This window comes from Salmo trutta, chromosome 5, assembly GCF_901001165.1.
Source record: "Salmo trutta chromosome 5, fSalTru1.1, whole genome shotgun sequence".
NCBI lineage: Eukaryota > Metazoa > Chordata > Actinopteri > Salmoniformes > Salmonidae > Salmo > Salmo trutta.
This window is the reverse complement of record NC_042961.1, coordinates 64,972,656-64,995,336: the sequence shown is the minus strand read 5'-3', so window position 1 is coordinate 64,995,336 and position 22,681 is coordinate 64,972,656. Positions and strand designations below refer to the sequence as shown.

Here is a 22,681-nt window from a genome sequence, read left to right as displayed (position 1 = left end):
TCCCCTTTCCATAGTGGGGTCATATTAGTTTGTAGCTGAGTCTCCCCTTTCTATAGTGGGGTCATATTAGTTTGTAGCTGAGTCTCCTCTTTCCATAGTGGGGTCATATTAGTTTGTAGCTGAGTCTCCCCTTTCTATAGTGGGGTCATATTAGTTTGTAGCTGAGTCTCCCCTTTCTATAGTGGGGTCATATTAGTTTGTAGCTGAGTCTCCCCTTTCTATAGTGGGGTCATATTAGTTTTTAGCTGAGTCTCCCCTTTCTATAGTGGGGTCATATTAGTCTGTTGCTGAGTCTCCCCTTTCCATAGTGGGGTCATATTAGTTTGTAGCTGAGTCTCCACTTTCCATAGTGGGGTCATATTAGTTTGTAGCTGAGTCTCCCCTTTCCATAGTGGGGTCATATTAGTTTGTAGCTGAGAGTCTCCTCTTTCCATAGTGGGGTCATATTAGTTTGTAGCTGAGTCTCCTCTTTCCATAGTGGGGTCATATTAGTTTGTAGCTGAGTCTCCTCTTTCAATAGTGGGGTCATATTAGTTTGTAGCTGAGTCTCCCCTTTCTATAGTGGGGTCATATTAGTTTGTAGCTGAGAGTCTCCCCTTTCCATATTGGGGTCATATTAGTTTGTAGCTGAGTCTCCCCTTTCCATAGTGGGGTCATATTAGTTTGAGCTGAGTCTCCCCTTTCCATAGTGGGGTCATATTAGTTTGAATATGAGTCGCCTCTTTCCATAGTGGGGTAATATTAGTTTGTAGCTGAGAGTCTCCCCTTTCCATAGTGGGGTCATATTAGTTTGTAGCTGAGAGTCTCCCCTTTCCATAGTGAGGTCATATTAGTTTGTATCTGAGAGTGTCCTCTTTCCATAGTGGGGTCATATTAGTTTGAATCTGAGAGTCTCCCCTTTCCATAGTGGGGTCATATTAGTTTGTAGCTGAGTCTCCTCTTTCTATAGTGGGGTCATATTAGTTTGTAGCTGAGTCTCCCCTTTCTTTAGTGGGGACATATTCGTTTGTAGCTGAGTCTCCCATTTCTATAGTGGGGTCATATTAGTTTGTAGCTGAGTCTCCTCTTTCCATAGTGGGGTTATATTAGTTTGTAGCTGAGTCTCCCCTTTATATAGTGGGGTCATATTAGTTTGTAGATGAGTCTCCCCTTTCTATAGTGGGGTCATATTAGTTTGTAGCTGAGTCTCCCCTTTCTATATTGGGGGGCGTCATATTAGTTTGTAGCTGAGTCTCCCCTTTCCATAGTGGGGTCATAATAGTTTGTAGCTGAGTCTCCCCTTTCTATAGTGGTGTTATATTAGTTTGTAGCTGAGTCTCCCCTTTCTATAGTGGGGTCATATTAGTTTGTAGCTGAGTCTCCACTTTCCATAGTGGGGTCATATTAGTTTGTAGCTGAGTCTCCTCTTTCCATAGTGCGGTCATATTAGTTTGTATCTGAGCGTCTCCTCTTTCCATAGTGGGGTCATATTCGTTTGTAGCTGAGAGTCTCACCTTTCCATAGTGGGGTCATATTTGTTTGTATCTGAGAGTCTCCTCTTTCCATAGTGGGGTCATATTAGTTTGTAGCTGAGTCTCCCCTTTCCATAGTGGGGTCATATTAGTTTGTAGCTGAGTCTCCCCTTTCCATAGTGGGGTCATATTAGTTTGAATCTGAGTCGCCTTTTTCCATAGTGGGCTCATAATAGTTTGTAGCTGAGAGTCTCCCCTTTCCATAGTGGGTTCATATTAGTTTGTAGCTGAGAGTCTCCCCTTTCCATTTTGGGGTCATATTAGTTTGTATCTGAGAGTGTCCTCTTTCCATAGTGGGGTCATATTAGTTTGTATCTGAGAGTCTCCCCTTTCCATAGTGGGGGTCATATTAGTTTGTATCTGAGAGTCTCCCCTTTCCATAGTGGGGTCATATTAGTTTGTAGCTGAGTCTCCTCTTTCTATAGTGGGGTCATATTAGTTTGTAGCTGAGTCTCCCCTTTCTATAGTAGGGTCATATTAGTTTGTAGCTGAGTCTCCCCTTTCTATAGTGGGGTCAAATTAGTTTGTATCTGAGTCTCCTCTTTCCATAGTAGGGTCATCTTAGTTTGTATCTGAGTCTCCCCTTTCCATAGTGGGGTCATATTAGTTTGTAGCTGAGAGTCTCATCTTTCCATAGTGGGGTCATATTAGTTTGTAGCTGAGAGTCTCCCCTTTCCATAGTGGGGCGATATTAGTTTGTAGCTGAGTCTCCTCTTTCCATATTGGGGTCATATTAGTTTGTAGCTGAGTCTCCCCTTTCCATAGTGGGGTCATATTAGTTTGTAGCTGAGTCTCCTCTTTCCATAGTAGGTCATCTTAATTTGTATCGAAGTCTCCCCTTCCATAGTGGGGTCATATGAGTTTGTAGCTGGTCCTCCTTTCATAGTGGGTCATATTAGTTGTTTGCTGAGAGTCTCCCCTTTCCATATTGGGGTCATATTAGTTTGTAGCTGAGTCTCCCCTTTCCATAGTGGGGTCATATTAGTTTGTAGCTGAGTCTCCCCTTTCCATAGTGGGGTCATATTAGTTTGTATCTGAGTCGCCTCTTTCCATAGTGGGGTCATATTAGTTTGTAGCTGAGAGTCTCCCCTTTCCATAGTGGGGTCATATTAGTTTGTATCTGAGTCTCTCCTTTCCATAGTGGGGTCATATTAGTTTGTAGCTGAGTCTCCCCTTTCCATAGTGGGGTCATATTAGTTTGTATCTGAGTCGCCTCTTTCCATAGTGGGGTCATATTAGTTTGTAGCTGAGAGTCTCCCCTTTCCATAGTGGGGTCATATTAGTTTGTATCTGAGTCGCCTCTTTCCATAGTGGGGTCATATTAGTTTGTAGCTGAGAGTCTCCCCTTTCCATAGTGGGGTCATATTAGTTTGTATCTGAGTCTCTCCTTTCCATAGTGGGTCATATTAGTTTGTAGCTGAGTCTCCCCTTTCCATAGTGGGGTCATATTAGTTTGTATCTGAGTCGCCTCTTTCCATAGTGGGGTCATATTAGTTTGTAGCTGAGTCTCCCCTTTCCATAGTGGGGTCATATTAGTTTGTAGCTGAGTCTCCTCTTTCCATAGTGGGTCATATTAGTTTGTAGCTGAGAAACCCCTTTCCATAGTGGGGTCATATTAGTTTGTAGCTGAGAGTCTCCTGTTTCCATATTTGGGTCAATAGTTTGTAGCTGAGAGTCTCCTCTTCCATAGTGCGGTCATATTAGTTTGTAGCTGAGTCTCCCCTTTCCATAGTGGGGTCATATTAGTTTGTATCTGAGTCTCCTCTTTCCATAGTGGGGTCATATTAGTTTGTAAGCTGAGGAGTCTCCCCTTTCCATAGTGGGGTCATATTAGTTGTATCTGAGAGTGTCCCTCTTTCCATAGTGGGTCATATTAGTTTGTATCTGAGAGTCCTCCCCTTTCCATAGTGGGGTCATATTAGTTTGTAGCTGAGTCTCCCCTTCCATAGTGGGGTCATATTAGTTTGTAGCTGAGAGTCTCCCCTTTCCATAGTGGGGCGATATTCGTTTGTAGCTGAGTCTCCTCTTTCCATAGTGGGGTCATATTAGTTTGTAGCTGAGTCTCCCCTTTCCATAGTGGGGTCATATTAGTTTGTATCTGAGTCTCCTCTTTCCATAGTAGGGTCATCTTAGTTTGTATCGAAGTCTCCCCTTTCCATAGTGGGGTCATATTAGTTTGTAGCTGAGTCTCCTCTTTCCAAAGTGGGGTCATATTAGTTTGTATCTGAGTCTCCCCTTTCCATAGTGGGGTCATATTAGTTTGTAGCTGAGTCTCCCCTTTCTATAGTGGGGTCATAGTAGTTTGTAGCTGAGAGTCTCCCCTTTCCATATTGGGGTCATATTAGTTTGTAGCTGAGTCTCCCCTTTCCATAGTGGGGTCATATTAGTTTGTAGCTGAGTCTCCCCTTTCCATAGTGGGGTCATATTAGTTTGTAGCTGAGAGTCTCCTCTTTCCATAGTGGGGTCATATTAGTTTCTATCTGAGAGTCTCCTCTTTCCATAGTGGGGTCATATTAGTTTGTAGCTGAGAGTCTCCTCTTTCCATAGTGGGGTCATATTAGTTTGTAGCTGAGAGTCTCCCCTTTCCATAGTAGGGTCATCTTAGTTTGTATCGAAGTCTCCCCTTTCCATAGTGGGGTCATATTAGTTTGTAGCTGAGTCTCCTCTTTCCAAAGTGGTGTCATCTTAGTTTGTATCTGAGTCTCCCCTTTCCATAGTGGGGTCATATTAGTTTGTAGCTGAGTCTCCCCTTTCTATAGTGGGGTCATATTAGTTTGTAGCTGAGAGTCTCCCCTTTCCATATTGGGGTCATATTAGTTTGTAGCTGAGTCTCCCCTTTCCATAGTGGGGTCATATTAGTTTGTAGCTGAGAAACCCCTTTCCATAGTGGGGTCATATTAGTTTGTTGCTGAGAGTCTCCCCTTTCCATATTGGGGTCATATTAGTTTGTAGCTGAGTCTCTCCTTTCCATAGTGGGGTCATATTAGTTTGTAGCTGAGTCTCCCCTTTCCATAGTGGGGTCATATTAGTTTGTATCTGAGTCGCCTCTTTCCATAGTGGGGTCATATTAGTTTGTAGCTGAGAGTCTCCCCTTTCCATAGTGGGGTCATATTAGTTTGTATCTGAGTCTCTCCTTTCCATAGTGGGGTCATATTAGTTTGTAGCTGAGTCTCCCCTTTCCATAGTGGGGTCATATTAGTTTGTATCTGAGTCGCCTCTTTCCATAGTGGGGTCATATTAGTTTGTAGCTGAGAGTCTCCCCTTTCCATAGTGGGGTCATATTAGTTTGTAACTGAGTCTCCTCTTTCCATAGTGGGGTCATATTAGTTTGTAGCTGAGAAACCCCTTTCCATAGTGGGGTCATATTAGTTTGTAGCTGAGAGTCTCCTGTTTCCATATTTGGGTCATATTAGTTTGTAGCTGAGAGTCTCCTCTTTCCATAGTGCGGTCATATTAGTTTGTAGCTGAGTCTCCCCTTTCCATAGTGGGGTCATATTAGTTTGTATCTGAGTCTCCTCTTTCCATACTGGGGTCATATTAGTTTGTAGCTGAGAGTCTCCCCTTTCCATAGTGGGGTCATATTAGTTTGTATCTGAGAGTGTCCTCTTTCCATAGTGGGGTCATATTAGTTTGTATCTGAGAGTCTCCCCTTTCCATAGTGGGGTCATATTAGTTTGTAGCTGAGTCTCCTCTTTCCATAGTGGGGTCATATTAGTTTGTAGCTGAGAGTCTCCCCTTTCCATAGTGGGGCGATATTCGTTTGTAGCTGAGTCTCCTCTTTCCATAGTGGGGTCATATTAGTTTGTAGCTGAGTCTCCCCTTTCCATAGTGGGGTAATATTAGTTTGTATCTGAGTCTCCTCTTTCCATAGTAGGGTCATCTTAGTTTGTATCGAAGTCTCCCCTTTCCATAGTGGGGTCATATTAGTTTGTAGCTGAGTCTCCTCTTTCCAAAGTGGGGTCATCTTATTTTGTATCTGAGTCTCCCCTTTCCATAGTGGGGTCATATTAGTTTGTAGCTGAGTCTCCCCTTTCTATAGTGGGGTCATAGTAGTTTGTAGCTGAGAGTCTCCCCTTTCCATATTGGGGTCATATTAGTTTGTAGCTGAGTCTCCCCTTTCCATAGTGGGGTCATATTAGTTTGTAGCTGAGTCTCCCCTTTCCATAGTGGGGTCATATTAGTTTGTAGCTGAGAGTCTCCTCTTTCCATAGTGGGGTCATATTAGTTTCTATCTGAGAGTCTCCTCTTTCCATAGTGGGGTCATATTAGTTTGTAGCTGAGAGTCTCCTCTTTCCATAGTGGGGTCATATTAGTTTGTAGCTGAGAGTCTCCCCTTTCCATAGTAGGGTCATCTTAGTTTGTAGCTGAGAGTCTCCCCTTTCCATAGTGGGGTCATATTAGTTTGTATCTGAGTCTCTCCTTTCCATAGTGGGGTCATATTAGTTTGTAGCTGAGTCTCCCCTTTCCATAGTGGGGTCATATTAGTTTGTATCTGAGTCGCCTCTTTCCATAGTGGGGTCATATTAGTTTGTAGCTGAGAGTCTCCCCTTTCCATAGTGGGGTCATATTAGTTTGTAACTGAGTCTCCTCTTTCCATAGTGGGGTCATATTAGTTTGTAGCTGAGAAACCCCTTTCCATAGTGGGGTCATATTAGTTTGTAGCTGAGAGTCTCCTGTTTCCATATTTGGGTCATATTAGTTTGTAGCTGAGAGTCTCCTCTTTCCATAGTGGGGTCATATTAGTTTGTAGCTGAGTCTCCCCTTTCCATAGTGGGGTCATATTAGTTTGTATCTGAGTCTCTCCTTTCCATAGTGGGGTCATATTAGTTTGTAGCTGAGTCTCCCCTTTCCATAGTGGGGTCATATTAGTTTGTATCTGAGTCGCCTCTTTCCATAGTGGGGTCATATTAGTTTGTAGCTGAGAGTCTCCCCTTTCCATAGTGGGGTCATATTAGTTTGTAACTGAGTCTCCTCTTTCCATAGTGGGGTCATATTAGTTTGTAGCTGAGAGTCTCCTGTTTCCATATTTGGGTCATATTAGTTTGTAGCTGAGAGTCTCCTCTTTCCATAGTGGGGTCATATTAGTTTGTAGCTGAGAGTCTCCCCTTTCCATAGTGGGGTCATATTAGTTTGTATCTGAGTCTCTCCTTTCCATAGTGGGGTCATATTAGTTTGTAGCTGAGTCTCCCCTTTCCATAGTGGGGTCATATTAGTTTGTATCTGAGTCGCCTCTTTCCATAGTGGGGTCATATTAGTTTGTAGCTGAGAGTCTCCCCTTTCCATAGTGGGGTCATATTAGTTTGTAACTGAGTCTCCTCTTTCCATAGTGGGGTCATATTAGTTTGTAGCTGAGAAACCCCTTTCCATAGTGGGGTCATATTAGTTTGTAGCTGAGAGTCTCCTGTTTCCATATTTGGGTCATATTAGTTTGTAGCTGAGAGTCTCCTCTTTCCATAGTGGGGTCATATTAGTTTGTAGCTGAGTCTCCCCTTTCCATAGTGGGGTCATATTAGTTTGTATCTGAGTCTCCTCTTTCCATAGTGGGGTCATATTAGTTTGTAGCTGAGAGTCTCCTCTTTCCATAGTGGGGTCATATTAGTTTGTAGCTGAGTCTCCCCTTTCCATAGTGGGGTCATATTAGTTTGTAGCTGAGAGTCTCCTCTTTCCATAGTGGGGTCATATTAGTTTGTAGCTGAGAGTCTCCTCTTTCCATAGTGGGGTCATATTAGTTTGTAGCTGAGTCTCCCCTTTCCATAGTGGGGTCATATTAGTTTGTATCTGAGTCTCCTCTTTCCATAGTGGGGTCATATTAGTTTGTATCTGAGTCTCCTCTTTCCATAGTGGGTCATATTAGTTTGTATCTGAGTCTCCTCTTTCCAAAGTGGGGTCATCTTAGTTTGTATCTGAGTCTCCCCTTTCCATAGTGGAGTCATATTAGTTTGTAGCTGAGTCTCCCCTTTCCATAGTGGGGTCATATTAGTTTGTATCTGAGTCGCGTTTTTCCATAGTGGGGTCATATTAGTTTGTAGCTGAGAGTCTCCTCTTTCCATAGTGGGGTCATATTAGTTTGTATCTGAGAGTCTCCTCTTTCCATAGTGGGGTCATATTAGTTTGTAGCTGAGAGTCTCCTCTTTCCATAGTGGGGTCATATTAGTTTGTAGCTGAGAGTCTCCCCTTTCCATAGTAGGGTCATCTTAGTTTGTATCGAAGTCTCCCCTTTCCATAGTGGGGTAATATTAGTTTGTAGCTGAGTCTCCCCTTTCCATAGTGGGGTCATATTAGTTTGTAGCTGAGTCTCCCCTTTCTATAGTGGGGTCATATTAGTTTGTAGCTGAGAGTCTCCCCTTTCCATATTGGGGTCATATTAGTTTGTAGCTCAGTCTCCCCTTTCCATAGTGGGGTCATATTAGTTTGTAGCTGAGTCTCCCCTTTCCATAGTGGGGTCATATTAGTTTGTATCTGAGTCGCCTCTTTCCATAGTGGGGTCATATTAGTTTGTAGCTGAGAGTCTCCCCTTTCCATAGTGGGGTCATATTAGTTTGAATCTGAGAGTCTCCCCTTTCCATAGTTGGGTCATATTAGTTTGTAGCTGAGTCTCCTCTTTCTATAGTGGGGTCATATTAGTTTGTAGCTGAGTCTCCTCTTTCCATAGTGCGGTCATATTAGTTTGTATCTGAGCGTCTCCTCTTTCCATAGTGGGTCATATTAGTTTGTAGCTGAGTCTCCTCTTTCCATAGTGGGGTCATATTAGTTTGTATCTGAGTCTCCTCTTTCCATAGTGGGGTCATATTAGTTTGTAGCTGAGAGTCTCCTCTTTCCATAGTGGGGTCATATTAGTTTGTAGCTGAGAGTCTCCTCGTTCCATAGTGGGGTCATATTAGTTTGTAGCTGAGAGTCTCCCCTTTCCATAGTGGGGTCATATTAGTTTGTAGCTGAGTCTCCCCTTTCCATAGTGGGGTCATATTAGTTTGTATCTGAGTCGCCTCTTTCCATAGTGGGGTCATATTAGTTTGTAGCTGAGAGTCTCCCCTTTCCATAGTGGGGTCATATTAGTTTGTAACTGAGTCTCCTCTTTCCATAGTGGGGTCATATTAGTTTGTAGCTGAGAAACCCCTTTCCATAGTGGGGTCATATTAGTTTGTAGCTGAGAGTCTCCTGTTTCCATATTTGGGTCATATTAGTTTGTAGCTGAGAGTCTCCTCTTTCCATAGTGGGGTCATATTAGTTTGTAGCTGAGTCTCCCCTTTCCATAGTGGGGTCATATTAGTTTGTATCTGAGTCTCCTCTTTCCATAGTGGGGTCATATTAGTTTGTAGCTGAGAGTTTCCTCTTTCCATAGTGGGGTCATATTAGTTTGTAGCTGAGTCTCCCCTTTCCATAGTGGGGTCATATTAGTTTGTAGCTGAGAGTCTCCTCTTTCCATAGTGGGGTCATATTAGTTTGTAGCTGAGAGTCTCCTCTTTCCATAGTGGGGTCATATTAGTTTGTAGCTGAGTCTCCCCTTTCCATAGTGGGGTCATATTAGTTTGTATCTGAGTCTCCTCTTTCCATAGTGGGGTCATATTAGTTTGTATCTGAGTCTCCTCTTTCCATAGTGGGTCATATTAGTTTGTATCTGAGTCTCCTCTTTCCAAAGTGGGGTCATCTTAGTTTGTATCTGAGTCTCCCCTTTCCATAGTGGAGTCATATTAGTTTGTAGCTGAGTCTCCCCTTTCCATAGTGGGGTCATATTAGTTTGTATCTGAGTCGCGTTTTTCCATAGTGGGGTCATATTAGTTTGTAGCTGAGAGTCTCCTCTTTCCATAGTGGGGTCATATTAGTTTGTATCTGAGAGTCTCCTCTTTCCATAGTGGGGTCATATTAGTTTGTAGCTGAGAGTCTCCTCTTTCCATAGTGGGGTCATATTAGTTTGTAGCTGAGAGTCTCCCCTTTCCATAGTAGGGTCATCTTAGTTTGTATCGAAGTCTCCCCTTTCCATAGTGGGGTAATATTAGTTTGTAGCTGAGTCTCCTCTTTCCAATGTGGGGTCATCTTAGTTTGTATCTGAGTCTCCCCTTTCCATAGTGGGGTCATATTAGTTTGTAGCTGAGTCTCCCCTTTCTATAGTGGGGTCATATTAGTTTGTAGCTGAGAGTCTCCCCTTTCCATATTGGGGTCATATTAGTTTGTAGCTCAGTCTCCCCTTTCCATAGTGGGGTCATATTAGTTTGTAGCTGAGTCTCCCCATTCCATAGTGGGGTCATATTAGTTTGTATCTGAGTCGCCTCTTTCCATAGTGGGGTCATATTAGTTTGTAGCTGAGAGTCTCCCCTTTCCATAGTGGGGTCATATTAGTTTGAATCTGAGAGTCTCCCCTTTCCATAGTTGGGTCATATTAGTTTGTAGCTGAGTCTCCTCTTTCTATAGTGGGGTCATATTAGTTTGTAGCTGAGTCTCCTCTTTCCATAGTGCGGTCATATTAGTTTGTATCTGAGCGTCTCCTCTTTCCATAGTGGGGTCATATTAGTTTGTAGCTGAGTCTCCTCTTTCCATAGTGGGGTCATATTAGTTTGTATCTGAGTCTCCTCTTTCCATAGTGGGGTCATATTAGTTTGTAGCTGAGAGTCTCCTCTTTCCATAGTGGGGTCATATTAGTTTGTAGCTGAGAGTCTCCTCGTTCCATAGTGGGGTCATATTAGTTTGTAGCTGAGAGTCTCCCCTTTCCATAGTGGGGTCATATTAGTTTGTAGCTGAGAGTCTCCTCTTTCCATAGTAGGGTCATATTAGTTTGTAGCTGAGTCTCCTCTTTCCATAGTGGGGTCATATTAGTTTGTAGCTGAGTCTCCTCTTTCCATAGTGGGGTCATATTAGTTTGTAGCTGAGTCTCCCCTTTCCATAGTGGGGTCATATTAGTTTGTAGCTGAGAGTCTCCCCTTTCCATAGTGGGGTCATATTAGTTTGTATTTGAGAGTCTCCCCTTTCCATAGTAGGGTCATATTAGTTTGTAGCTGAGAGTCTCCTCTTTCCATAGTGGGGTCATATTAGTTTGTATCTGAGAGTCTCCCCTTTCCATAGTAGGGTCATATTAGTTTGTAGCTGAGTCTCCTCTTTCCATAGTGGGGTCATATTAGTTTGTAGCTGAGTCTCCCCTTTCCATAGTGGGGTCATATTAGTTTGTAGCTGAGAGTCTCCCCTTTCCATAGTGGGGTCATATTAGTTTGTATTTGAGAGTCTCCCCTTTCCATAGTAGGGTCATATTAGTTTGTAGCTGAGAGTCTCCTCTTTCCATAGTGGGGTCATATTAGTTTGTAGCTGAGTCTCCCCTTTCCATAGTGGGGTCATATTAGTTTGTAGCCCCAACAGTTCTGACGGAACAGACAGCTGGCTGACTTCAGACGAATCCCTTGACACTTTGGGGGTCGTAGAGCAAAATGCACTTTCCACTGCAGATGAGGAAGTCCAACATAGGTGGATATCTCTTAAACTGAAGGACTTTGATGTGGATGTTTGTATTATGTTAATTAGATTGGCACAGAAATGTGTCAACAGACTATTAAGGAAATTCATATCTGTGGTACAGCTCAGTGTTTACATCATGTACCATAGTGATAGTTCTCTCTGTGTGTTTCAGTGTTTACATCATGTACCATAGTGATAGTTCTCTCTGTGTGTTTTCAGTGTTTACATCATGTACCATAGTGATAGTTCTCTCTGTGTGTTTCAGTGTTTACATCATGTACCATAGTGATCGTTCTCTCTGTGTGTTTCAGTGTTTACATCATGTACCATAGTGATAGTTCTCTCTGTGTGTTTCAGTGTTTACATCATGTACCATAGTGATAGTTCTCTCTGTGTGTTTCAGTGTTTACATCATGTACCATAGTGATAGTTCTCTCTGTGTGTTTCAGTGTTTACATCATGTACCATAGTGATAGTTCTCTCTGTGTGTTTCAGTGTTTACATCATGTACCATAGTGATAGTTCTCTCTGTGTGTTTTCAGTGTTTACATCATGTACCATAGTGATAGTTCTCTCTGTGTGTTTCAGTGTTTACATCATGTACCATAGTGATCGTTCTCTCTGTGTGTTTCAGTGCTGTTGAGAACACTGGTATACTGTAGCCTCGGACAAGGTGGAGGTGAGAACATTTCTCTATATTCATCACCTGTTCTATAATAGTATCATTTCTCTATATTCATCACCTGTTCTATAATAGTATCATGTCTTCCTGGTCTCTTCATTGGTTGTGACTTCATTTCTCCAGTCCTTATTCTCTTAGTAAAGGTTCCATAATGAATATATAAATGGGTATAAAGTGTTACTCTGTGATGTGAGATACAGACTCATATAGCTACATAATGACTGTAACTCCATTCAGACTCATATAGCTACATAATGACATTAACTCCATACAGACTCATATAGTTACATAATGACTATAACTCCATACAGACTCATATAGCTACATAATGACTATAACTCCATACAGACTCATATAGCTACATAATGACTATAACTCCATACAGACTCATATAGCTACATAATGACTATAACTCCATACAGACTCATATAGCTACATAATGACCATAACTCCATACAGACTCATATAGCTACATAATGACTATAACTCCATACAGACTCATATAGCTACATAATGACTATAACTCCAACCCTGGTGTTAATAGCTGCAATCCAACCCTGGGGTCAATAGCTGCAATCCAACCCTGGGGTTAATAGCTGCAATCCAACCCTGGTGTTAATAGCTGCAATCCAACCCTGGGGTCAATAGCTGCAATCCAACCCTGGGGTCAATAGCTGCAATCCAACCCTGGTGTTAATAGCTGTAATCCAACCCTGGTGTTAATAGCTGTAATCCAACCCTGGGGTTAATAGCTGTAATCCAACCATCGGGTTAATAGCTGTAATCCAACCATGGGGTTAATAGCTGTAATCCAACCATGGGGTTAATAGCTGCAATCCAACCCTGGTGTTAATAGCTGCAATCCAACCCTGGTGGTTAATAGCTGCAATATAACCCTGGGGTTAATAGCTGCAATCCAACCCTGGGGTTAATAGCTGCAATCCAACCCTGGGGTTAATAGCTGCAATCCAACCCTGGGGTGGGTTATCGTAAATCAGGTCTGCAGAACTACAATCGGGCAATGACAGTCTCTCCATCTCTCTCTCTCCCACTCTACCCTACCTCCTGTTTCTCTCTATCTCGCTCTCTCCTCTCTCCTCCCTCCCTCCCTCCATCCTGTATCTCTCTCTCTATTTCTCTCTCTCCCGCTCTCTCCACTCTACCCTCCCTCCTGTGGCTCTGTCTCTCTCTCTCTCTCTCTCTCTCTCTCTCTCTCTCTCTCTCTCTCCGCTCTCTCCTCCCTCCCTCCCTCCCTCCATCCTGTCTCTCTCTCTCCCACTCTCTCCGCTCTCTCCTCTCTCCACTCTACCCTCCCCTCCTGTCTCTCTCTCTCTCTCTATTTCTCTCTCTCCCGCCCTCTCTCCCTCTCTCCTCCCTCCCTCCCTCCCTCCATCCTGTCTTTCTCTTTCTCTATTTCTCTTTCTCCCGCTCTCTCCACTCTACCCTCCCTCTTGTCTCTGTCTCTCTATTTTTCTCTCTCTCCTCTCTCCTCTCTCCTCCCTCCCTCCCTCCATCCTGTATCTCTCTCTCTATTTCTCTTTCTCCCGCTCTCTCCACTCTACCCTCCCTCCTGTCTCTGTCTCTCTATTTCTCTCTCTCCTCTCTCCTCCCTCCCTCCCTCCCTCCATCCTGTCTTTCTCTATTTCTCTTTCTCCCGCTCTCTCCACTCTACCCTCCCTCCTGTGTCTCTGTCTCTCTATTTCTCTCTCTTCCGCCCTCTATATCAATTCAATTCAATTCAAGGGGCTGTATTGGCATGGGAAACATATGTTAACATTGCCAAAGCAAGTGAAGTATATCTCTCTCTCCCTTTCTTTCTCTCCCTCTATCTCCATCTCTCTCTCTCTCAATTTTTCAATTCAAGGGGCTTTGTTGGCATGGGAAACATATGTTAACATTTCCAAAGCAAGTGAGGTAGATAATATACAGAAGTGAAATAAACAATACAAATGAACAGTAAACATTACACTCACAGAAGTTTCAAAAGAATAAAGACAAATGTCATATTATGTATATATACAGTTTTGTAACGATGTACAAATGGTTAAAGTACAAAAGGGAAAATAAATAAGCATAAATATGGGTTGAATTTACAATAGTGTTTGTTCTTCACTGGTTGACGTTTTCTTGTGACAACAGATCACACATCTTGCTGCTACGATGGCACACTGTGGTATTTCACCCAGTAGATATGGGAGTTTATCAAAATTTTGCTCTCTCTCTCTGTGTGTGAGTCCAGTGAGTGTGCATAGAGCTAGTACTCGAGAGTCAGTTTGATTAACTGTTCTTATGGCTTGGTGTAGAACATTTGGAGGATCTGAGGGCCCATGCCAAATTTTTTCACCCTCCTGAGGGGGAAGAGGCATCGTTGTGCCCTCTTCACGACTGTCTTGGTGTGTTTGGACCATGATAATGTGGACATCGAGGAACTTGAAGCTCTCGACCCGCTCCACTTCAGCCCCATTGATGTGAATGGGGGCATGCACAGCCCCCCGTTTCCTGTAGTCCACGATCATCTCCTTTGTCTTGCTGACGTTGAGGGAGAGGTTTCTGTCCTGTCACCACACTGCCAGGTCTCTGACATCTTAGGCTCTCTCATCATTGTCGGTGATCAGGCCTACCACCGTCATGTCATTGGCAAACTTGATGATGGTGTTGGAGTCGTGCCTGGCCGTGCAGTCATGAGTGAACAGGGAGTACAGGAGGGGACTGAGCACGCACCCCTGAGGGGCCCCCGTGTTGAGGATCAGCATGGCAGATGTGTTGTTACCTACCCTTACCACCTGGGGTGGCCCGTCAGGAAGTCCAGGATCCAGTTGCAGAGGGAGGTGTTTAGTCCCAGGGTCCTTAGCTTAGTGATGAGCTTTGAGGGACTATGGTGTTGAACACTGAGCTGTAGTCAATGAATAGCATATATATTTTTTTATTTATTAACTAGGCAAGTCAGTTAAAAACAAATTATTGTTTAAAATGACGGCCTACCGGGGAACAGAGGGTTAACTGCTTTGTTCAGGGGCAGAATGACAGATTTTTACCTTGTCAGCTCGGGGATTCGATCCAGCAATCTTTCGGTTATTGGCCCAACGCTCTAAACACTAGGATACCTGCCGCCCCTATAGCTGTGAATGCTACAGGGCAATAGTCATTTAGGCAGGTTACCTTGGCATTCTTGGGAACAGGGACTATGGTGGTCTGCTTGAAACATGTTGGTATTACAGACTCAGTCAGGGAGAGGTTATAAATGTTAGTGAAGACACAAGTTTGTCAGCGCATGCTCTGAGTACACATCCTGGTAATCCGTCTGGCCCTGCGGCTTTGTGAATGTTAACTGTATATGAAGTATTACATAAATAAGCAATATGTTTGAGCGACAATTAAATGTAATCTACAAGGGCTCATGACATGGTGGGAGCTATGGATATTAGATTATAACTGACCAAGACATAATCTGGAGATAGATTTACTGTCTCTGTTATCTTATGACAGACCAGCTAGATCTACTGTCTCTATTATATTATGACAGACCAGCTAGATCTACTGTCTCTATTATATTATGACAGACCATCTAGATCTACTGTCTCTATTATATTACGACAGACCAGCTAGATCTACTGTCTCTATTATATTATGACAGACTGTCACGCCCTGACCAGGTGAACTCTGCTATTTTGGTCAGGGTGTGGCATTTCTATGCTTTATTTTCTATGTTTTGGTTATAGCCTTTCTTTGTGTTTTATTTCTATGTTGGGCTCGGGGTGATTTCCCAATCAGACAGCTGTCGCTTGTGAAGTCTGATTGGGAATCACATTTAAGTTCCTTTTCCCCCACGATGTTTGTGGGTTGTTGTCTCGTTATTTGAGCACGTAACGTATTGGCAGTTTTTCCTTGATTTTGTGTACATGTTTAATTCTAGTGTGTTAAATAAACATGTATTCGCTCCCAGCTGCGTTTTGGTCCGCTTCCTCGTCTCCCGACGACAAACGTTACACAGACCAGCTAGAGCTACTGTCTCTATTAGATTATGACAGACCAGCTAGATCTACTGTCTCTATTAGATTATGACAGACCAGCTAGATCTACTGTCTCTATTATATTATGACAGACCAGCTAGATCTACTGTCTCTATTATATTATGTCAGACCAGCTAGATCTACTGTCTCTATTATATTATGACAGACCAGCTAGATCTACTGTCTCTACGTTTTCACAAAACAACTGTCTCTGTGGTCACTGAGTCTGTACATTGGTCTGTCTCTATGGCCAGGCTATGGTCACTGAGTCTGTATATTGTTAATGTCTTCCTTTGTTTGAATTCTTTGATTTGGACAAGGTGTCATGCTAATTTGATATCTCTAGTTAGAACATTGATGTTTGTGATTAAACTGAATTTCATTCTCTAGAATTTCATTCAGTTTAATGGGGGCTTTTATCCCATTATGTACACTCTAGTTCAAAAGTTTGGGGTCACTTAGAAATGTCCTTGTTTTTGAAAGAAAAACAACTTTTTTGTCCATTAAAATAACATCAAATTGATCAGAAATACAGTGTAGACATTGTTAATGTTGTAAATGACTGTTGTAGCTGGAAACGGCAGATTTTTTTATGGAATATCTACATAGGCGTACAGAGGCCCATTATCAGCAACTATCACTCCTGTGTTCCAATGGCACGTTGTGTTAGCTGATCCAAGTTTATCATTTTAAAAGGCTAATTGGAGCCAGCATCCATAAGTCGCCTCTTCACTGTTGACGTTGAGAATGTTGTTTTGCTGGTACTATTTAATAAAGCTGCCAGTTGAGGACTTGTGAGGCATCTGTTTTTCAAACTAGACACTCTAATATACTTCTCCTCTTGCTCAGTTGTGCACTGGGGCCTCCAACTCCTCTTTCTATTCTGGTTAGAGCCAGTTTGTGCTGTTCTGTGAAGGGAGTAGTACACAGCGTTGTACGAGATCTTCAGTTTCTTGACAATTTCTCACATGGAATAGCTTTCATTTCTCAGAACAAGAATAGACTGATGAGTTTCAGAAGAAAGGGCTTTGTTTCTGGCCATTTTGAGCCTTTAATCGAACCCACAAATGCTGATGCTCCAGATACTCAACTAGTCTAAAGAAGGCCAGTTTTATTGCTTCTATAATCAGAACAACAGTTTTCAACTGTGCTAACAAAATTGCAAAAGGGTTTTCTAATGATCAATTAGCCTTTTAAAACTATGAAACACGCCCATCCCACCACTACATAAGCCCCTTGATAAAAATGTTACTTCGTGTTCCCGAGGATGTGAGGACTGCTGTCCAGACGTTAAAAGGGCTAATATCAACTACAGAACTAAGCCAACCTCAGCGTGAGCTCAAAGTATGGCAACTTGGTATGAACTTTGAACTCTTATTCACTAAAGAAGTGATACCTCCTAGCCGTTGAGTTAGCAGCAGCAGCTGTAAACGTGGGCTAGGAAAGGACAGACAAAGTATCTGCTCTACCACAATCTCTTCAGAAAGACAGGGTACTACAACGTATCCATTCTACCACACGACGACGGTACTACAATGTATCCATTCTACCACAAGACATATTCTTCAGAGGACAAAAGATCTCTGAAGGACATCTGTGACCAACCTATCGAAGCACAGCTCAGAGTAAATATTTCTTGCATTTTCCTTTTCCAAATGGGCGGTTATTTAGAATGCATAAGATTCTGTATTTACGATAGCATAGCTGCATTACAGTCCGATAGAGACTCAATCCTTTTGTTCCTCAGTCTTCCCACGCTTTTATTCAAACCCAACCCCGTTTCTTTGTGTAACCAGCTGTCATATTGGTTCTGACCACCAGGGACGTTTTCCTTTATGACATAATTAGTAATCAATGTATGATCCATTCTGTGTATATGTAATTCTGTGTGATTACTTAGGTATTTAGTAAATAAATAATTAAACCCAATTTTGTATTGCTGATTCAACTTGTTAGCCAGTGTAGATAATCAAGAATTTACACATTTCAGATGAGACTGAATAAGGTGAGGATTGATAATTGACTGCTATTGATGTAAAATATTACCAGGTCTTTAAGAGTTTATTTGGAAGATAACAGCTCTATAAACATTCTTCCGTGGTGCCCCAACTTTCTAGTGAATTACATTTCCATGATTAGTTTAATCAGGTAATATTAATTACAGAGAAATGATATTATAGAATAGCATGTCATATCACTTAATCCGGCATAGCAAAGACATAACACTCTCAAGTGAGAAAGTTACAGACGCACAAATATCATACCCCCAAGACATGCTAACCTCTCACCATTACAATAACAGGGGAGGTTAGCATTTATTATACCCCCAAGACATGCTAACCTCTCACCATTACAATAACAGGGGAGATTAGCATTTATTATACCCCCAAGACATGCTAACCTCTCCCCCATTACAATATCAGGGGAGGTTAGCATTTATTATACCCCCAAGACATGCTAACCTCTCACCATTACAATAACAGGGGAGGTTAGCATGTATTATACCCCCAAGACATGCTAACCTCTCACCATTATAATAACAGGGGAGGTTAGCATTTATTATACCCCGGGGACATGCTAACCTCTCACCATTACAATAACAGGGGAGGTTAGCATTTTATATCATACCTCCAAGACATGCTAACCTCTCACCTACCAACCCTACACTAAGCCTACCTACCTACCTACCCAACACTAACTCTACCTACCCTAGACTAACCCTACCTACCCCTACACTAACCGAACCTACCCCTACACCTACCGTACCTACCCCTACACTAACGCTAACTACCCCTACCCTAACCCTACCTACCCTACAGTAATTCTACCTACCCTACACTAACCCTACCTACCCTACTCTAACCCTACCTACCCTACAGTAATCCTACCTACCCCTACACTAACCCTACCTACCCCTACACTAACCCTATCTACCCTACACTTACCCTACCTACCCTACACTAACCCTACCTACCCCTACACTAACTCTACCTACCCCTACACTAACACTACCTACCCCTACACTAACCCTACCTACCCTACATTTACCCTACCTACCCTACACTAACCCTACCTACCCCTACACTAACCCTACCTAACCTACACTAACCTTACCTACCCTACACAAACCCTACCTACTCTACACTAAGCCTACCTACCCCTACACTAACCCTACCTAGAACTACACTAACCCTACCTACCCTACACGAACCCAACCTACCCCTACACTAACCCTATCTACCCTACACTAACCCTACCTACCCCTACACTAACCCTACCTACCCCTACACTAACCCTACCTACCCCTCCAATAACCCTACCTACCCTACACTAACCCTACCAACCCTACAATAACCCTACCTGCCCTACACTAACTCTACCGCCCCCTTCACTAACCCCACCTACCCTTCACAAACCCTACCTACCCTACACTAACCCTACCTACCCCTACACAAACCCTACCTACCCCTACACTAACCCTACCTACCCCTTTACTAACCGTATCTACAACTACACTAACCCTACCTACCCTACACGAACCCAACCTACCCCTACACTAACCCTACCTACCCCTACACTAACCCTACCTACCCTACACTAACCCTACCTGCCCTACACTAACTCTACCGCCCCTTCACTAACCCTACCTACCCTTCACAAACCCTACCTACCCTGCACTAACCCTACCTACCCCTACACTAACCCTACCTACCCCTACACTAACCCTACCTACCCCTACACTAACCCTCCCTACCCTACACTAACCTTACCTACCATACACTAACCCTACCTACCCTACACTAACACTAGCTACCCTACACTAACCCTACCTACCTTACACTACAGAGATGTCTCTATATTTACAGGGTCAAACATGTCACCATTTGTGTATCTAGGAGTGATAAAGCCTTGTCTCCAGGTCTCAGGATAGTATCCTACCCTCATCACCAGGTTAAACAGCTAGAGAATAGACTCAATCTGCTCTTTTTCAGCATCTCTGTTAGAATATAAAGCCTTGTCTCCAGATCTCATGATAGGTGGGGACAGCAAGGACTGACTCCTTGCTGTCCCCAGTCCACCTGGTTGTGCTGCTGCTCCAGTTTCAACTGTTCTGCCTGCGGCTATGGAACCCTGACCTGTTCACCGGACATGCTACCTGTCCCAGTCCTGCTGTTTTCAACTCTCTAGAGACAGCAGGAGCGGTAGAGATACTCTGAATGATCGGCTATGAAAAGCCAACTGACATTTACTCCTGAGGTGCTGACCTGTTGCACCCTCGACATCCACTGCGATTACTATTATTTGACCCTGCTGATGATCTATGAACATTTGAACATCTTGGCCATGTTCTGTTATAATCTCCACCTGGCACAGCCAGAAGAGGACTGGCCACCCCTCATAACCTGGTTCCGTTCTAGGTTTCTTCCTAGGTTCTGGCCGTTCTAGGGAGTTTTTCCTAGCCACCATGCTTCTACACCTGCATTGCTTGCTGTTTGGGGTTTTAGGCTGGGTTTCTGTACAGCACTTTGTGACATCAGCTGATGTAAGAAGGGCTTTATAAATAAATTTGATTCGAAATTTGATTTAGTATCACTAAATAGTAGATAGATACTAATAGTATCCTACCCTCGTCACCAGGTTAAACATCTGGAGAATAGGTTCTCTGCTGTGTTTCAACATCTCTGTTCCAATACAGCCTCTACTGCTCTTGAGGGCCTATATTTAATAATCCTCTCTCTCTCTCTCTCTCTCTCTCTCTCTCTCTCTCTCTCACTCTCTCTATCTCTCCTCCAGCCTCTCTGAGTGTCAGTCCTGACAGATCTCAGTTCTTTGAATATGAGTCTGTCTCTCTGAGCTGTGAGGTTCAGGGGAACTCTGCTGGATGGAGAGTGAAGAGATACACAGTCTCTGGGGAGCGTTCAGATTGTGGAAGAAAATGGGGAAAACAACAAGGGTCTTCATGCATCGTGTCACTTATACCATCAGACAGTGGAGTGTACTGGTGTCAGTCTGGGTCTGGAGAACACAGCAATGCTGTCAACATCACAGTACCTGGTATGTCCACAAACACCATCTACTAACATTATAGTGTTTAGTGGTTCATCTGGTTTCAGATGGCTGATGTTATGTTTATATATGATGTTTATATATTATATACAGCTGGAGCTGTGATCCTGGAGAGAGCTGTTTATATATTATATACAGCTGGTGCTGTGATCCTGGAGAGACCTGTTTTTATATGATGTTTATTTATTATATACAGCTGGTGCTGTGATCCTGAAGAGACCTGTTTATATATGATGTTTATAAATTATATACAGCTGGAGCTGTGATCCTGGAGAGACTTGTTTATATATTAGACCTGTGTCATGACGTTGCCCTCTTTGGGGATAGCGAGTACCATCCCCCTCTCTCTGCACCATCCCCCTCTCTCTCTCACCACCTCTCTCTCTTCCCCCTACACCCAGGCTCTGTTAGGCAAGTAATAAATTCCTAGAGGAGTTCTCGCCTCATGGCCAGAGTATAAGAGAGAGTGAGCTTTCATAGAGAGAACAAAGGAACTTCTTCCACATCACAGAACTTGAGAACTGAACAATATTCATGTTCTGGAGAAGGCATAAACGGTCGGTGAAGTAGCCAGCTACGAACTGGTCCATTTGGTACAATTTTGTGAAACTCATTTGGGCTAGGTGTTCCACTAGCGGCACACCTCGACAACTTCCGGTGAAATTGCAGAGCACGAAATTCAAATGACAGAAATAGTAATATTTAACAGTTATGAAAATACAAGTGTAATACATCAGAAAAAAAACGTAACTTCTTGTGAATCCAACCGCTGTGTCAGATTTCAAAAAGGCTTTACGGCGAAAGCACACCATGCGATTATCTGAGGACAGCGCCCCGCATACAAAAGCATGAAAAACATTTTTCAACCAGGCAGATGTGCCACGAAAGTCAGAAATAGCGATAAAATAATTCACTTACCTTTGAAGATCGTCTTCTGTTGGCACTAAAAAAGGTCCCAGCTACATCACAAATGGTCCTTTTTTTCGATAAAGTCCTTCTTTATATCCCCAAAAACTCAGTTTAGCTGGCGCGCTTCATTCAATGATCCACCGGTTTCCCTCCTTCAAAATGCATACAAAATGAATCCCAAACTTTACCAATAAACTTCTCCAAACAAGTCAAACAACGTTTATAATCAAACCTCAGCTACCCTAACACGTAAATAAATGATACAATTTAAGATGGAGAATCGTTATTTTCTTTACCGGAGATAAACAACAAAGAACGCGCTCTCATCTACGCGCATGAAAACACCAAAATGGGAGCCACTTAGAAAAAATACAAATTCTAGCTCATTTTTCCAAAAACAAGCCTGAAATTCTTTCTAAAGACTGTTGACATCTAGTGGAAGCCCTAGGAACTGCGATCTGGGAGGTCTTCCCTTTATATTAACCATGACAGGCATTGGAAACAGTGAGGGCTGAAAAAGAAAAAAGTTCTGGATAGTTTGTCCTTGGGTTTTTGCCTGCCATATCAGTTCTGTTATACTCACAGACATTATTTTAACAGTTTTAGAAACTTTAGAGTGTTTCTATCCAATATTGCCATGCATATGCATATCCTAGCTTCTGGGCCTGAGTAACAGGCAGTTTACTTTGGGCACCTCATTCATACAAGCTTCTGAATACTGCCCCCTATCCTTAAGAATATTTATACAAGAGTCTCAGTTGTGAGGCTTGCATCTAATTGTTGTATAAAATGAATGAGTAAAGATGAAACTATTTGTGAAATTATGTAATGTGATTTTACACAGTTTAATGAAGGAAACTCCAATTCCCTTTGGAGTTTAACTAAATCATTGGCCCGCCCCATGAGCACAGATATTGATCTGGCGTCATAGGACAGCCCCTTTCAACTGTTACAAATATATCCCCCACCGGGAGGAATTCCCTTCAGACCAGCTTACCTCGATAACCGAGAGGGCTAAGGTTTGAGTAGAGACCATAAACCTGAGTATACGCTAAGTTTGTAAT

The 22,681-nt window shown here is 42.9% G+C and overlaps 1 protein-coding gene across 6 annotated transcripts in view; it reads left to right on the top strand.

The window, feature by feature from the left end:
- The window catches only part of LOC115194768 (Fc receptor-like protein 5), a 342,937-nt gene that overhangs the window by 301,682 nt on the left and 18,574 nt on the right, over positions 1 to 22,681 (top strand). For 4 of the 6 annotated variants that reach the window (XM_029754693.1, XM_029754691.1, XM_029754695.1 and 1 more), the window contains exons 5-6: positions 11,584 to 11,628; positions 20,436 to 20,696. In XM_029754693.1, coding sequence (XP_029610553.1) covers positions 11,584 to 11,628; positions 20,436 to 20,696 — 306 coding nt within the window. The remainder of the gene's footprint in view (positions 1 to 11,583; positions 11,629 to 20,435; positions 20,697 to 22,681) is intronic. The other 2 variants (XM_029754692.1, XM_029754696.1) reach the window with 2 other exon arrangements.